This window comes from Amphiura filiformis, chromosome 13 (genome assembly GCF_039555335.1).
Source record: "Amphiura filiformis chromosome 13, Afil_fr2py, whole genome shotgun sequence".
Lineage (NCBI taxonomy): Eukaryota > Metazoa > Echinodermata > Ophiuroidea > Amphilepidida > Amphiuridae > Amphiura > Amphiura filiformis.
The window spans coordinates 10,263,316-10,281,805 of record NC_092640.1 but is presented as its reverse complement, the minus strand read 5'-3'; the positions used below and the strand labels follow the sequence as shown (position 1 = coordinate 10,281,805).

The 18,490-nt window shown below is 37.2% G+C and overlaps 2 protein-coding genes across 2 annotated transcripts in view; one reads left to right on the top strand and one right to left on the bottom strand.

The window, feature by feature from the left end:
* Positions 1–263: 263 nt before the first annotated feature.
* LOC140167992 (electron transfer flavoprotein regulatory factor 1-like) lies at positions 264–7,012 on the bottom strand. Its single transcript, XM_072191301.1, is given in 4 exon segments — positions 264–3,699; positions 3,702–3,756; positions 5,355–5,464; positions 6,896–7,012. Coding segments are annotated over 3 exon segments (279 nt in total). The 5' UTR covers positions 5,403–5,464; positions 6,896–7,012; the 3' UTR covers positions 264–3,523.
* Positions 7,013–7,088: 76 nt separating this feature from the next.
* LOC140167991 (dynein axonemal intermediate chain 7 homolog) overlaps positions 7,089–18,490 on the top strand; it is a 64,060-nt gene continuing 52,658 nt past the window's right edge. The window contains 6 exon segments of the mRNA XM_072191299.1: positions 7,089–7,166; positions 13,376–13,481; positions 14,692–14,783; positions 15,854–15,913; positions 15,915–15,956; positions 17,430–17,570. Coding sequence (XP_072047400.1) covers positions 7,164–7,166; positions 13,376–13,481; positions 14,692–14,783; positions 15,854–15,913; positions 15,915–15,956; positions 17,430–17,570 — 444 coding nt within the window. The 5' untranslated portion in view covers positions 7,089–7,163.

Genomic DNA, 18,490 nt, shown 5'->3' with positions numbered 1-18,490 from the left:
AGAATAACTTCGGTTTTCAAACAAAATTTGAGTATAAAGTTACCTTAAAAATCAATGTATATCATGGGATACGTGTGTGGGGTGTGTGTGTGTGTGTTGGGGGGGGGGGGTCATTTAATATGCAATTTTTACAATATAATTTTCCAATAATATTTGACCAATGTTTTACGCCAATGGGAAGGTAAAGCAACAATAAAAAATGATTATACTCCTATTAATGCAAATAACGACACACACAATGATAACTTTTTATGAAGCTAACATTTTTATTAGAAAATAATTGCAACACAGAAACCTGATATATATGCCCTCTAAGGTCCGTAGCAGGGATGGGGTGGGGGAGGGGCATTTGTATTCAAAGGGACACAACGGCAAAGTTTAGCCCCCCCCCCCCCCCATGGCCAATAGAGTCACATTTGCCTTAAAATTTTCTCAAATAACATGCATCCGCTCATGCTTAGCCTACATGCAGAATTATTGTACTTACAATATCACTGTATGTATACAATCATTATTGTCTGAAACATATTTTTTTTTTTTTATCAAAACATCAAATTACATATTTGATAATGATCAAAAACATTCCTTATACCAATACATGGTAAAATTAGTAATTGTGTAAATCATTTAGGAGGTAGATAGATTAGGCCTATATACAATAATGTGGTATATACCATATTAAAGGGGCACTTCGTTGTCCACAGAACCATATTAAAGGGGCACTTTGTGATCCACAGCCTCCTTCCGCACTGTAAATGTATGTGCAATTATGAGAAACTCTCAAATAAAATGTCTAAATCAACTGAAGTGTTGGAAATAAGCTGTTCTAATGAACCATACAGCTCAACTTATCATACTTTTCCTACATTCGACCTTGCATGATTTTTTGAGTTGACACATTCATGAAAATAACTATAGATACTTGACAGACCATTAGTAGCCCAGTTCTGAACCTTTTCATTGATCATTCATAACAATAGGTATCTGATGGATCAGTGAAGATAAGAAGGGATTATAATATATCCGTAACCTTGATATTATAGTACATCTCGAGGAAAAAGTGCAATGGACATGTTTTCATTTTATGTTTCAAATATCCCGCGCATGAAAATTGAGTATTTAACCCAAAATGGAAAATGGAACAATTTATTGGAAATCTGTTTTAACAGATTTTGTTGACATCTTTTTCTGCACTGTATTATACCTAAATTAAGAAATTTGATAAATATTCAAAGAAAATATAGGTCATCCAAAAAATGTTGAAAAAAGGAAAACTAAGCAAAAATATCAAAATCTGTTTTAACAGCTTCATTCATCAAGTCATAACAAACAGCCTACATGCTTAATTTCTAATAAAATATTGAAATTGTGAAAAATATAGGTATTTATTGATTTTCATGTTTTTTCTTGCAAATATGCTAATAATATGCAAATTATGAAATTGCAAAATAAAGTTTCTACATAGCATACATCTTTCAAGTGTGATGTTCAAAATGACAGACATCAAAAAGAGATTTGATGAAATGTAAAGGTGTAGTAACAATTTTGGCATGGACTGTCTGGTTAGGAAAAGTACGGTAAGTTGAGCTGTACCCTAAAAGGTCGATGCTAAATGTTGATCATGAAATGCCTCTTAAATCAAAACTGATTTTGATTTTTAGGTAACACTAACACTCTTTAAATCTTCAATACTAAAGGATGGTCCGATTTCATCACCATGCTATTTCTAGTCCACGCCCCTTTGATGGTAGGCCTCAATGTAAGATAGAAAACAGAACATGAGAAAAATCGGACAATGCCCCTTTAAACCCACTTTTTGAATTTTGATCTTAACATTCACATCCCTTTAATATATGGGAGTCAGATATATGTCAAGGGGTTAGTGCAAGAAAGGTCTATCTGCAATAGCTGCTATATAGCTATTTGACAATGTCTGCATTCCATAGTGCATACATCTCAAAATATGACACCTGGCAGCTATTGCAGATAGGGAATTCTTGCCTTAAACTTAAATATTTGAAGGTACCATAGACTACTGTGTGAATATTAATAATCTTTTACACACATTTTTATTACAAAATAAAAATGTTTTTCAACCCTAATATCGAGGGTTCATAACCAGAAAGTCAGTAAATCACTATGACCAGCTGTCGCAAAATGAGCATAAAGTTGGCTCCTTGACTTAGTCAATAAAAAACAATAATTCCTCCATGACAGAGATGCCAAAATTAACATCCAGAAAATAGGGAGGATTCAAACTAAAAATAAGGAGGTTTTCAAAATTACATGCAACTTCAATGGCACAACACTTGCTAGAAATAGGGAGGTTGCCAAATTTGGGTGTCAAAATGGACAAAAATGTTTAGAAAAAGAGGGAGCCTCCCTCTAAAATCGGAAGGGTTGGCATCTCTGCAATGTCTTTTGTTTTCTATTGAAATTTGTTATGGTTAATGGACTGTATCGTCTAAAGTGCTCTGGCGACTTTATGCTCATTTTATGGGAGCAGGTGATTGCGAGTTGAGGCTTTCTGGCTCTCAACCCAAGGTATCTCCTCACAGGGTCAATGAGGAAAATATTAATGCTTATCCATTGATATCAAAATCTCAATTTTTATGGGAATGAATTTGATCACCATCTTCCTTACTTTTAAAATAAACTCATTTGTGATTCAATCACACTCTCTTTTTCAAAATAATATAAACAATACAACAATTCAAACAATTATAATATAATCGGTTATGATTGATCATAAAAAGAATAATATTTCATATTATAACATGCAACAAATCCGGATATCATACAGACAAAGTTTGTGATAAGGCAATGAAAAACCCTGTTCTATGGGTGAATAGACCTTCCAAGTAGGGTCGGTCGTTTTGCAAATGACCTAAAAAATCACCAAAATCTGTAAATATTTTGCAATATTTTGAAATACATGTACAAAAAAAAAAAAAATCTGGGTTGGTTAGGTCCGTAGAACAGGGTTTTTTCTGTAGCCTAACAGGTTTTAAACCAAATTCCACAGAAAAGGCACATACCAATTCTGCTACAGTCAGTCTACTCTGAAGTACTAAGTACCGACAAGGACTTTGAAAGCATGCATACCTGCATCAGAGATGCAACACTTCGCACTGTTTACGAGCGAGTTGTCACTTTGTACTTCAGAGTGGACAAACTGTAGCCAACCAAATCATGCCAGATTTTTAATCTGTGAAAATAAGAACCCATTTCAATTTTTGATCTCCCAAAAATTATACTGAATCGAAAAATTAATTGATAGAACATTCTATGAACAGTGTGCTTTACATGTTTTAATCACTTTCATCTCACAAAAGCATGAGTTCTTTGCATCTCAAAAAATTATACTTTTGTTCTACACAAAATTCACTTTTCATTTCAAAACCTCAACTTCTTTCTGGCCACAATCAAGTGGACGTGTATCAAATCACATAAAATATTAAGTCTCAAATATAATTATAATTGTCACTTAAACAAGTCCTTTTTCAAAATGTCCCAACTCGTCTCATGAGCCACTAGCTCTGGTTGGTGGGTCATCTCCATAATATCGCTTCTTGAGTGCTCGATACTTGCGTAGCATGTAAAGCGCCTCCAATTCCTTGATAACATATTCACCTCGTGCTATTAATGTTTCTATTTGCTCTGGATTTGTGACATCTTTGTTCTTCATGAATGCATTGTGACATTTTTCCTGAAGTATTGTTCACCTTTTGGGTACTCCCTTCCCAGCCATATGAGCTGAAAAGAAAACAAACAAACATACAAACTAAGGTGTTGTGATGTTTCAATATTGAAAAATATCACTGCTTTTTCTATATATTCTGCTCTGAACCAAGAAATATGATCAACATTGAATTGAAATAATGGATTTGTGCTCTTCTCATACATGTTTATTTTTATCTTACATTGAGGCCTATAACAAAAGTAATTAATTAAAAGTTTTGAGTTAAATAAACCATTGCATTGCAATGGACCATAGAACAAATATGTGACATGGTCGAGGGGAATGAGTCACATGTCGACCCTGTTCAAAAATGAGTTTTACACATGTTTCTAAAATGGACATTTAGAGCTTTCAGAAACTGAAAACCCCATGTTGATACAATTTTTCTTTGCAAAGTTATGTCAATTTATCAATCGCATAAAACAAAAGAATTAATTTTAACACTTTCTTTGCTAATATCTCAAAATCACCCGGGCAAAATCAATATTAGCGACATCTGACTTATATAATATTTGCTATACTGTCAGCCTAGGCTGTCAGCCTTTCAACTATCGTCATCATACTATTCTAGTTTGTTTAAAGAATCTCATTCTGTGGCTATGCAACTGTGGCCCCAATAATTTTGGTGGCCATGGGCTAGGCTACCAAGGGTTAAAACAGGGCATCCTCAAAACTTGGACCAGGCCGCAGTGGGCCCCTCATATTTATATGTTCCGGAGCCTATGCCTTTAGAATCTGAGAATTAACTTCATAACAATTACATTGATCCATTTTACAACATGCCCAAGCACAACTTCACCTAGACCCTCCCTCAGGTCCATGGATTATGACTGGTAATGTAGACTATACAACATTAAAAATCAACCCAATACATGGACCCTCCGAATCTTTGTGGAGTTGACTTTTACCGATCCTGGGTCACACGCTCTTTCTATATACCACGTCCGTGTTCTCACTGCATTAACGTTTGTGTAATCGACTACAAGAATGGTACGGTATTGCATCCGACCAATCAACACAGCTTGGCAGCGTGATATTTGAAGAGGCTTCCTAGATAAATAATGCACAAACATTTGCTAACCGCACAAGACAATATATATTGCACGTACCATGGGTCTATCAGACGCGTGCCAGTTGAGCTCAATACCTCTCAGTTGTTGACAAGTGTCCCATCCCAGGGCCATGCCACGGCATAGTTTTGTGCTACCATATTTCATAATTGACATGGGAATCACCGGCTTTGTTGAGCCGTTATTTGGTTGAAAGGCAAATTGCTTACAGATTTGTTCAGTCTCAGAATGAGCGCGCCCACTTGACTTTATCATTGCTGCATGGTTCAGCTGCGTGTGTAATCAGTGGCATCGATTTATGGAGGAAGAGGAATGGGTTTTTGACACTGAGTATTTGGAGAAAACTAAGGGGGGGTACAGGACTTTGGCATTATGTAATTAGTAATTGTCACATCCAGAGATGGCACGAACCGAGACTGTGGGTCAGTCTAAACTTCACCACAACTGCATTTTGTTAATTTAGCTAATTGAATTCATGACTGGTTATTCCAACATGGAAAGACAATTAACAAAGAAATTTAAAAGTAAAATAACCGACTAACATTTTTGTAGAGCTGCTTCACAGCATGTCTTGTTGTATTGGTTGTCATTGTGCAGTGGATTCATTTAGCCAGAATCAATTATGGCATGGATCTACTTGGCATCCCAATCTCTGTAATAAAAATAGGAATTAAACACATGATAAAACAGTTACTGAACCTGAATTAAACTATCTCGTAACATTGTTGGGAAAATGAAAAGTTGATTAATATGAATTTCCAATCACATATGTTTTGCTGAGTGATGAGGCCACCCTTTCATAATTTATTTTTCTTCGCACATCATTCATTCCATATCAGGCTTTTTAATTGTATTTGTAACCAACAGACATGGAAATCTTTGACTTCTTTAGCTGAACACCTGTCACATTCTTACAGCGATAAACACACACACAACATGTATATAATAATACTATAAGGTGGGCCAGAAGATTGCATGTACACTTCTTACACTGTTTGAAGTGCTTGCTTGAAGTTGAATGCTTGTACTCCTGCGTTCCATGTGAGTAGGCGCAATAAAGCCAGCTACAGCAACTGTTCAGATTTTTTAAATAAGTTTAACAGTTTTTTCCTATCTACCTCTCTGTTTGTAAACAGAGAAGGATGACAACATTGTCATCCTTGCTGGGTTTGTACACTCACATATGCCCACTAAACTGCATTCATAAATGCAGCCTATCCCCGTATCTACACAGCAGCTCTGGCATCTGCTTTGTAAAGCAGAAGCTGATAGTACTGAGAGTACAGTGAATAGCATGAACTTGAGGTAGATCCCCAGGCACAGTGACATCGCCCGATATCTTCATAGTAGAAATCGCCATGGTAGGTTGAATCCACAGCCACCCATGACCATTTTATTCGGACCTTATGAGATGCATATTATTAGCGAGTGACCTGACTAAGGCTACCACAATAGACGGGGTAATTGATTTCTCGCTCTGTGAGCAAGCTTGTATACGACATTGCGGTCAATGGTTATACTCCCTCCACTTGAGTGAGTGCCGCTATAGCCTGCTGCGCGCTGTAGTCCATACCATGATACAGGACCAACGCAATATAAAATTGAGAGTTTTGGTCAAATTTTGAGTTCAAAGCGCACGGCCAATTTTCAAAGCGCACGCTAACGACTATAATATCTGTTCAACACATATTTTCAAGTGTATGAGACCACATCTGGTTTCTTGAGAAAAATTCATTTACGGGAGATATTCATCATTTTCTAACTCAGTATCCGAAGATTTTCGTCTGATATCAAAATCGTGCATAGCAATTCACGTGTATCGATCCCGTGTATTCATTTTAATGTCACTGCTGCACCAAATAATTATGCGCCAGCCAGGCGATGTCGGTGTGCCAGGCTGAACATGCTGAATCTGAAGTTTTCATGTTGAGTGTTTACTTGTATAAATACACCCAGAAACTTAGCAAAGCAACTACATTTTACTACTGCTTACACTCCTTACCTAAACTACATTCAAGAAACAGCATTCACGAGGTAAAATCACTGAAATGAATCGTGATTAATGGTTAATTTTCAACTTTACAACACAGGTGTTTAGAGACGACATCGGTCTGGTCATGGTCAAAAGGTCACCAAAATCAAAACAAAGTTCTCCACTAAAAGGGAACCGTCAGTCTTCGTAATGGACAGCCTATGAATGTTACGAACTGTGTAAAAAAGTGGAGAGTGTTTTAGGTTTTCTCTCACAGTCGTAATTTAGAAACCACCGAAATATGTACGCTTTCGATGAACTGCGCAGGCGCAAATCATAACAAAATTTCGCTGTTGCCACCCGTCGTTACCGCACAACAATGGTAAGTACTTCACCAATTTTCTACTCATTTTTCATGTAATTTACATAAAATAACGGCTTGTAATATTTATAATTATAATTGTGTGTATTTTCTTAGTTAAACCCTAAATGCATTTTGTGTTTTTAGTAAGGGAAAGTGGTTAAAATTGGATCACTTTATTGTGGGGTTGAAGCAAATAAACAGTCCGTAAATACCGCTTGCTATCGCTTGTGTGTACGGAACCGAGCAACTTAGCGCAAAATGTCATTGACATAGCAAACAAAATAACCCATTTGTGACCTTTTGTGTTCATCAAACTCCACTCATTGTATTCTCGGTCTAATGCGAATATTCATGGCTCAAGAATGTCAACAATGCAACGGTTGTGAGAATAGTAATATTATTGAAAACTACGGGTGGAAATAGGGAAAAGTGGTACAGTTTTTCAGTTGTGTCGGCCCGGGGGCCCCATTTGGGCGCGAAGCAGAGAGATCATTATGCATTCATGGGCATGGCCCTGGTTGGTTATGTGTGCACAGACGCGTACGTACAGCGGCCATTGAAACGAAATGCAAAACTGTTAACTTAAAAGCCTGTTGATTTTCACACTTTTATTTGGACTTTCCCTGTGTGTTAATCAAAAACATTCTTCAGCAATATATAAATCAAAGTACAGTGTAAATTTTTGTGTAATTTTTGGGCCTAAAAATGGTTTCTCATTCGGAATAGAAGGTGGCGAATTTTGGGTGTATTTTCACAAAATAATACTACGGCAACGGTAGCCAGCTGTGTTGTGTTGTATTCTTGTATTGATGTATTTGTAGTACATGTCAAGAGTATGCACTATGCATGCAGTTAACACGGCTATTCATGTGTTATGTAATAGTGTAATCGGATGTAAATTTTCAGAATGAATTTCAAACATGCAAGATTGTTGAGAGGAATTTCATGATAATGACTTGAGTCTGACTGAGCAGCAACAACACTGTACTGGCTTACTCGTATAACAAGCATTGTATTTTGTATGCTGGTGCAGGGTTGCAGAGTGGGGAGAGCTGCTTGATGGTGCAGGGGGTTGAAAAAGTAAACATTGCCTTGCATTGCACCGTCTGCAGTAGTGTCCAGTGCATGAGTGGGATTAATTTTGATTCAGCCTGTTATCGACTGTCGTATGGGTCGTATTATCATCGATATAACCCTAAATCTGACAGTGACATGTCAAAATAAATTGTCCTTTTTCGATACTTTACGACACATATAATTATTATATCAAAAAGAAATTTCTATTATGCTATTTTGACCGATTAAGGGTAGAGGCTAGCTTACCGTACGATCATGTTTTCATCGTTAGTCAAAAATTACCTCCCGAAGTTAACCGGAACCTGGTAGTAGAACGAACCAGAAACAGGGATCAAAATACATGGGGGCTAAGGGTGATTCGCCCCCAAATTTCCCAAAATAGCCCCCTTGAAAAAAAAAAAAAGGTCAATGGCAAAATACAAACATGAGGGCTATTTTTCATGGAATCTGTCACAAATAGCCCTCAAAAAAGTATTTTGTGGCCTGTCCAGGAAGTATGTTTACACCGGAAGTCGGCAATCGTAACTCGTATTTTTGCCCGACAAAGTGTTGAATTAGAAATCATGTGTCGATAACAGGCCTAACCGGGGTTCTCTCGGTCGGGCTGACGTCACACAGAAAAAGCCTTGTAAAACCTGTGTGCCCATGTGCAGTTCGCCTTCCTCGAGCTGGTTGCTATGCGCACGCTTGTGCAAAGGGGACAATGTTTCTGGATGTCCGACCGAGAGAATATGGGTAAAGTCTTATTCAGATTCCCTTTTACAAATTAAGCGTACTGCATTGCTAGCCGTCCAGCCAGCGTATTACCGATTTCAGTCAAATAGTCGCCCCCCCCTCAAATAAACGCCCCACCACTTTTTTTTCAACCAAGATGTTTCAAAAATTCGATATTTCCATGCTATCTTGTGTAGTAAGCTTACCAAGTTGCTCACATGGTCGCGAGTAGCAGCAATAAATGGCGAAAATCTGCATCCGAACCCGGAAGTGAACCAAAAGTCAGTGTCAAAAGGTCATAGTTCGTCATTTTAGCGTGACTTTTAAGCTTACCTAATGATTTTAACAGGAATTTTCGTGCTACAAATGACCTCTAATAAACGCCCCCCTTGGGAAAATGTAACGCCCCGGGGCATTTATTGACGAAATACGGTATATGCACAAGGTCCAATGTACACGCTTGACGTCACGCGCGTATACGCGATGGTTAAGCTGTCAAATGAAATCTGAATAAGACTATAGTTCCTGTTTTCAGAACAGGGGTCCATTTGTGTGACATATGACCAAAAATCTTGAATTGTTTCTCAAACAGAAAGAAATAAAAATATTTTTTGAATCCGAAAAAAATTTTCAGCTATGATTTCCAATTACTAGTATCCAAAGAAGTATATGCCAACAAACAATTACTGAAAATCATCAGCACGAGATGAGAAGGTGCCGGCCAAAACAAGTATTTGGACAAGGGGGGTCTGTTGGGGGGTCTTAAAATCAATATTTTCATCAATAATCTTATTTTATGCCTAATTCTGTTAAAGTTGGTGTTGGTTTGCAGGTAATTGATGTCTAGAATTCCATTTTTGAAAGTTGCATAAAAATTGGAGTTGTCGTTTACTTAAAAAGGCCGTATTACGTCCAAATAAGGATGTGAGGGCGCTTTGCATAGAACATGCACACATTCTTTTCACATGAAATTTTAATGATGTCAATATGAAGATAATCACATGTGGCACATCCTCAAGAAATTTGGACATTACATTTCTTTTCGTTTGACCGTGGCAGCATTTTTCGTATTCTCAGGAAGCCTTCCATTGAAACATACACATTTTAAAGTGCGTTGACCCCTGTACAGTTGAATGGCAGCGTTCTATGAAATATTCAAATGGCTGCCAAAATCAAACCGTACAATGTAAATCGCTCAAATTTCTTGAGCAGGTACTACCTTACTATGATTATCTTCATAGATACCGGGGTACACAATTGAAATTTCCGTTTTAAAGATCGTTTGCAAGTTAAATGCGAAGCGCCCTCAAACCCCTCATATCCTTATTTGGACTTAAAAATGGCCATTTTAAGAAAACAACAACTCCAATTTTTATGCAACTTTCGAAAATGGAATTCTAAACATCAATTACATACAAATCAATACCAACTTTCACAGAATCAGGCATTTAATGATTGTTGATGAAAATATTGGACTCCCAACAGACCCCCCTGTCCAAATACTTGTTTTGGCCGGCACCGTCTCATTTTTTGGCCAGATTTGGATAAAAAGGTGTCAAAATGCTCAGGAGATCATACTGCATGAAATAAGCTGGTTCCCTAAGAAATTTGAAGCATCATCATTCTATAACCCACCACTATTATTAAAAAATTACAGGCATGCGTTTTCATTGCTCAAGTGCATTTAACCAAATATCAAATTCATAACTTTTTCATTTTAAGGGCTTGATGAGACAATATGTTTAATGATTCATTAAAAGTTTTCTGTTACTGTTTAATAGTGTTTATGAGCTTTCTGTGTTACTTTTTAATATTCGAGTGAATGTATGTGAGTTTTTGCCATTTTTGCCGGTTTAAACCAGGCAAAAACTGGCAAAAACAAGTTTTTGCTGGCAAAAACCGAACCCTGGCTTCCGTAGACCCAGAGTTATATTAGTAAGTGAGTCAAAAGTTTCTCTCATCACACACAAGATTCTCATAGTCGAATAATGATTTTCTTCTGATCTTCCCACGAGAAAATATTACAACTTATGTTTTGCTTGGGTTAACAGCAAGATTATATGTTTGTTTGACAATGTACTGGTAACTGTTTAAAGAGAATTGAGTGCATTTGAAGGTCTTGTTCATTATCGGATATTATCTGCAATACTGCATATAATAAGACTGTTAACAAGCCTCGAAATAAGCAGGCACCCAGGAGCCATTTACTTAATGAATGGTCATAACATTTTGGTGGGTAGTAGCGGGTCCGTAGTAGAGTTTGGTGAGTCAGGGTTGCACAAATGCAGCATCATAATACTAATAACGGCGTGTCCGTCCGTCGCGTTCGCGCGGTGCACAATCGCGTGCTGGCTGGGCGCTATCACGTAGTACCAAACGCGGAGTGCCGACGGGCGCAATGCGTGCATCGGAAAGCATTAGGCCACGTCATCGGACCAATAGGCCTACTTTCAACACATATTTCAATACGAAACGCGTGCATTGGCCTATTTCAGCAGAACATGACTATTCCCGAGGTCCTCCAGAATGGTTAACATTGTGATAAAAATAATACCGTCGATCATGCCACTGTTTTTCCGCATGAAAAATAATCTGATAATAAAATAATCAGGTAAGGCCTATAACCCGTAATATTAGGCCTTATTGGGTTGACATTTCTCCCGATTGATTTCATTACTTTAGTAACGGCCTACATCCAATCTAGATACTAATTTCGGGGTATTTTCTGGGTCCTCCAATGTAGTAGCAGGCAGTGTTCGATTTAGAGGGGTTTTACATGCACAAATGCATGTAACTTTGGCTCTGTGCATGTAGAATTTTGCCTGTGCATGCAAAATTGTGTGTTATTCAGCCCATTTTGAGGAAAAAATTAAGAGTTGTGCATGTAAATTTTATTTTCTAAATCGAACCCTGGTAGCAGGACACTCAGAACTTGGAAGAGCTAGAGGCGAACGATGGGTTTCCACATTATGGTACCGAAGAAAGCGTCACAGCTACAAAACAGAGTTGTGTCAAGTTGGATCTTGATCATTGAGAGACGGCGAGCGAGGCCTAGATAGTAGTTTAATAGGTCAGGGCAGCTTTATGGGTAACGGGTGTTGGGCAATTAGAGATAGGCCTATTACGAGAACCGCACAACCCGAGAACCGCAAAATCTAGTAAATATAATTAAAGACACAGATAATAAGAATTTATCGCGTCTGGCGTCATCTGTCAATCAAATTCGAGCACGGTTTGTTTACAAGTGTCGTGATGATGACTTGCTGAACGCGGATTTATAACCGGGCGCCTTATTATTAATTTTGCACCTTCCGACATGCAAACCATCTCAAAAGTTCGGTCTTTATAGTAAGAAACTTTCTTAACCGAAGGCACCATGTCCACAATGCCTAGAAAAGCTGCTTTTTGCCTTGTAAAAGTACGGAATTTTTCGCCATTTGCTGCTATTCCTTTTCTCCGATCAGCACCAGATAGATCGGTCTTCCTTTACGCGCTGAAAACCTGTGTTAACCAATCAAGGATCGTAATTGACAGTGACATCAGACGCGATAAATTCTTTTTATCTCTGTCTTTAATTATAGTTTGTCTGCGTCTGCTGTAGCGCTAGATTGAAAAGCTAGGGCCTGCAGGAACCCCTGAAATTGCAGAAAATGTAAAAATAGGGAGTCTGAACTGTAGTTTGGTGAGTCCTGGACCCCAAAATGCAGCCTAACACTACCCCTGGACCTGGGTCAATATTGTGGGTCAATTTTATATCTCGAAATGCCAAGATAGTTTTCCCCCCAATTGGTGTCAAATGCAACAGAACAAAGCAAAAAATATAAGGGGGTGGGGTGACACTCCTCATAAGACTCTGGTCAATATTTCTATTTTGGGTCTAGTTATCTCAAAATCCCAAGAAGGTATTGACCCACAGCCCCTCCCTATCCTACCGGTGAGTGAGTGGTATACCATACTATATTATACTGCTGAAGCGCCATGGTTCAGCTATAGTGTGGTAACCGATCTAGTTATGCTGAATGAACCTGAATTTCCAACACAGGCAGTTTGGTCGGGTGGGTGCCCTGTTTGTTACCCTCCATTCTGCTGCCCTGTCCCAAGTTAATTTTGTGAGATTGGGTTGGGCAACATGGGCAAAGAGTTCATGGAATTGATGAGGTGGATGTTTACATGAAAATTCACTGGAGTGGATGGTGCTTAAAATTTCTTGTGTTGCAAGGTGCAAAGTCAATGGATGGGTGCGTACAAGGTCATGGTTGTTTATTGAAACGGATCTACAGAACAATTGGTTGAATCAATCCCACTAAATGCAATTCAAAGTAGGAACAATAATTAGATTTAGTAGAAACTGCTTTTAATTTAACCCGTCTAGCATCAAAATGTGGGCAATTTTGTTTTTGCAACTCATTAACAATCTATTTTTTTTATGTGTGTAGCCTCCCAAACCAAAGTCACCAGCCAAGGGCAAAAAAGGCAAATTAAGTAAAGCTGAGAAGGAAAGACTCAAGAAGGAAGAAGCTGAACGAAAATTGCAAGAAGAAGGTCAGTGAATTATTATTTTGAGTGTTATTAGGCCGAGTAAAAAACAAACATGTTTAACCTCCCCTCCCGCTTCCTTTTTTGAAGATTCTTAAATTTTCTTTTGATTTTCTAAAATTTCAGTTATAAGTTTTTAATGAAGATGTTTGAGAAGTAGCCTTCTATAGCCTTACAAACATATAAGAAGCACTTCGGGAAAGTTTTGTGATCAGTATAGGGGCCTAACCTACCAAATAAACAAAATAAAACATGCCTCCTTTTTTCCCAGGTATCGTTTAATGCAAAAGCAGACCAAATTATGGGGGTTTCCACCATTTTTCAAAAAAAAAAAGCCCCTCCTACCTTATTTTTTAAAAACCCGATGCTAAACACATTTTTTTTATTCGTCCTTACTGATTGGGGATTGGTTTTTTGTTTTTCCTTTTCCCTCCAAAATTGTTCTTGCTGTTGAGAAAAAATAGCAATTTTAGCAACTTAACATGTGATATGGATATTAATTTCAAGTACATAAACTTTGAAAATTACCAAGGAATTCTATGCATTCTAAGAAACTATAGATGAAAAAAGAACCACTAAAAATGTGAATTCATTTCTAGTACTAGTTGAATTATGGGAGGTGTTCATTTGCACATTATTGTTGACACATTTTGCAGAAGTTGCTCATTTCATATTGATTATGAGATAATTTACAGTGGAAGTTCCTTATTTGGAGGAAATGGACCTTGTGAACCGACCAATCAGAGCAATCGACTCATTAATTTTGAAGGTCATGTGACCCCATGTGGCCTCTTATCAGAAGCAATCACTGGGTAGCCAGACCAGATGCACTTGTTGCTTACAAACAGTCGACATGGTCAGCAGAGAAAACACTTGCATGTTTTTCTCTCATGGCACAACTACATTGTAGTCAGGCTACAATACAATTGGCGAAAGATCACACACTCAAGCTTGTACAGGGAATGGAAATCTTACACTAGTCTCTGGAGAGACCACTATCCAATCACATGTGTTCTACAGTTATATTATAGCCATTACATTTGGAAGTTATATCACTATTATTGCATACAATCAGTGACTTAGTTACTTCATTCATTTACTGTGTGGAAATGATGTGTTGCACACCGTGGCCTGGATACTACTAAGTGTTAGCTTCTTGAGCTGTATACAGTGGAATTTTGTCTAGATATATGTTGTACTTGTTTTGTATCTTCAGAAGAAGCAAGACTCAAAGCAGAACAAGAGGAGCGTGAGCGGCTTGAGAGGGAACGACTGGAACGAGAAGAAAGGGAACGGCTTGAAGCAGCGGTAAGTTGAGCTATGCTGTGTACGTAGCCTGTGTATGTTAACTCTAAGTATTATAGTGTTTTGGTTTATTTTATTTTATATTTTGTGTTATTTTTAAACAAATCAAGATCTGAAAGAAAAAATTGTTTAGTTTATCATTGAAACATTGAAAAAAAAACCACATTTGCTTGTTGATTTGCTTTGTTGGATAATTCTTGAAAAAAGTTGTTCAATTAAACTGGTTTTGGAATAGAAAGTGGAAGCATTTGAAAATTGTATGATTTCATGTTCTGGTATTTTGCAAGTTTTGTTTTCTTGTGAAAAATAAATGTGACAGTTTTGTTTTCGTACAAAAAGCAAACCTATAAATTTGCTCTTTAGAACAATTCAATTCAATTTACAGGTTGAAGAAAAGAGGCTACTTTCACTTTGTTCCAAAATTATTTTGTACTTTTTCTTGATAATTTACTCAAAAGAATTATTTATAGGAAGTTGTACTATTAATGCAGTGACCGACCTCATAATTGAATTAATATCACTTAGTGTCAATGCCATCCAAAGTAGGAAACTTATTTGTTATACATAGATTATTGATCGGTTTTACCAAGCTATAAATTGCACTTCCTCATCAACGAGAGGAAGTTGGAAATGCCCATTAAACATACACACTAATTCTGACTGGAATGACTAGGCACTCCTTCCACAGGAAAGACTCATTTAAAAGGCATCATAATGTTTCCTCCAGTTAGCTGTAATTGGGTGGTGTAGTTATGCCATTTTCCTCCATGTCTATTTAAAGTGCAGCATGATCTGAACAAGATCTCGTAATCTCAGTGGTATTTGGATACATTGGTGATTGCCAGTGAAGCTTTCACTATTCAGTTATCTGTATGATATTGGTGATTGCCAGTGAAGCATTCACTATTCGGTTCTCTCTATGATGTGAAACGGAGACAAACTTATGGATGCAAATGTGTGTTGGCCATCATTCTGTGGAAGGAATATCAACCATGTCTGCAGTCTGTGTGTTTCTTGTGCTTGTGTCTCACTGTTGATTGCATTGTGTCATGTCTTTATTCTACCATTTATAGGAGAGTCAGAGACACAGAGCCGAGGTAGCGGAACTGAAGTCCATTTTGGAGGAAATAAAATGCCTTGTACAACATGCATGAACAGAGGCGATCTAAAGCCAAGGTGAGTACCAGTTATGAATATTTGCTTCACATTATGTACATGATCTGTGTGAGATGGGCATGTGTAATAGTGATGATATGGGGGAATCATTGTTGGTGTTTTGTAGCCTTTTTCGCAAACAGTGCAGCTTTTCAATGCTTTTGAAGATAGTTACATGTGGTTTGTTTCATCCATGTGCGTGTACTTAGAAAATAATATGTCTGGCACACTAGTTTGCGGTCTTAGAACCTTGTAATAAAGGCATTAGTTATAGAAGCTATCATATGTCGGAGACCCTGTCGTGGTAATGTACTTGGACTTGGAGCTTGACATGTAATGCAACCCCCATAATGTGACAAATTGGTCATTTATCAAGACATAATTTCTAGCAAGGTTGAATTTGATTTTGTGATCGACTTTGAAATTTTATTTTAGAAATAGGGTTTTGTATTGAATGATTTAAAATTTAAAATGGTCGAATGGCATTTATATTTAAAACTTTCAATTTGGTGTAGAATTAGTGATTATAAATTAATTACAACATCTGTGTCTTTAAAAATTTTGACCAAACTAAATTAGAAAAGTCCATGAGATCTGAAATGAATGGGCAATAACCAATTGTACTGATTGATATCCCAGTGGAGTCTGAACATTCAATTAACTAGTGTTGATAATATTGTAATTCAGTTGATATAGGTAGCACATGAAATTATTATAATGAATGTTGTAAAGTAACCCCAACCTCCCCATCCGTCCTGTCATGTGTCACATAAGTCAGCTGATAACAGGCAGCCAGCGCTGGCACTGTATAATTGCAAATTTCAATGTGGTTAATTTTCAGGCCGCAGCGAATTAAAAATTTTTCGCTTGTTTTTAATTTTGATAAGTTCCGGTTTGCAGCATTTATAGACATGCACACTAAATAAATAGATGTATGCTGTTGTAATTTGTTCGGGCTTCAAGAGTTCAAAAATTAATGTAGTGCAAAATTGTTCACGTTGACATTAATCTAAACTCTAGTCTCATCTCCATGGGGACCCCGTTGATAAACAGTGCATTCTTAGCATGGGTGCTACCAACAAGCCATTAGCAGCGACATCCCCTTGTGCATGCTCCTCTCCCAAGTTTAGTGAATGAATGAATGAAACAAGGGAGATGTGGCTGGTTGTCTTATTCATTGTGAAGGGAAGATATGACAAGTGGAAAGGTTAGAAGTACAGTCGGCAGCTGGCTGGGGCTTCAAAGTATTTTCTGATGGCCCCTGGAGGCTTTAATGGGGTTTAAGATGTCATAAGCAGTTGCTAATGGTGGTTAATTGAACTAGACACTAAATATGTAATGAAAGGATATTGTAAAATAGTGTTGTCTCCTTCAGTTATTTTGTTAGAAATTGCCTCCAATTCCTGTTCCGTACTGTTAGCTGTATATTTCAAGAATACTTTCAAAATCAATTATTTTATAACTTTTTAATGTGCACTTGTTATCAATTTTCAGTGGGATCGCTACATGCAGTGCAGCGGCAGTCCTGATCCGACCATAGCACCAGAAATCAACACATACATCAATCTATGGAAGGAAGATACACAGAAGAGTGGTATAGATGTAGTGCTGGAAGAAAGCAAACAAACTCTTGCAGTAAGTGTGTAGCCCCTTCCTTAAAATTGATGCTATGCTATCTTGATTTATAAATATGCTGCCTTGTAAGGTAAATCACCAAAATGTGGTCTTAATATACCTTAAGCTTTGCAGTCTAGTATGCGGGAGTTGAGTAAATAGCTATTGCGTTGAAGTCACTTTGTTTCACAAAATGTATCAGGAAGCTTCCTTGAGTTCTAAAAATTTTGCGACTTTTGATAATACATGTCACCAAATTAATGGATTGCATTTTGATTATCAAATATCATGATATCACTTCCATCATTTTGCGATGATGTAATCTTGAGTTGCTTGACATGCAATTGGCATACCTTTGTTATGGTATCAAGAACTCAACTTTGGTGACAGATCGCTTCACCGCATACTTTCTACACATCCGGTGTATTCATTCATGAAAAATAGCTAGTTCCGGGGAACCTGCACTTTCTATTTGATTCGGCGATTATGTTCCTGTCATAAAAATTAATCTTGTATCAGATGTATGTGTCAGTAACAAAATGTGAAAGTTACGAGTTAGTGACAGAAGTTTGGATTTGCTCATCATTTAGTGATTCATCTGTCAAGTTTAGAGTCATGGAAACCGTAAATCATTTATTGAGGTAAAAAGTAGGGTAAATCTAAGCAGCGGCATGTATTTTGCAATTGCTTGTGTAAACACCCCCTTGATTTTTCAGGTGAAAAAATGTTTTTGTTTAAATTGTTTAAATAGTCACAACATTATTGTTCTAAAGGTATGCAGATAACAATGAAAATGAAAGAGAAACTCATTTAAAAAAAAATTATTGATAGTTTTAGTAGCTGATCAGTTGTGGCCAAAAGAAGTTGGCTTTTGCATTACCTGTACCTGTGTAATTTAAATTTTGATCATTTCAAACAAATGTAAACATTCAAAACTGTAA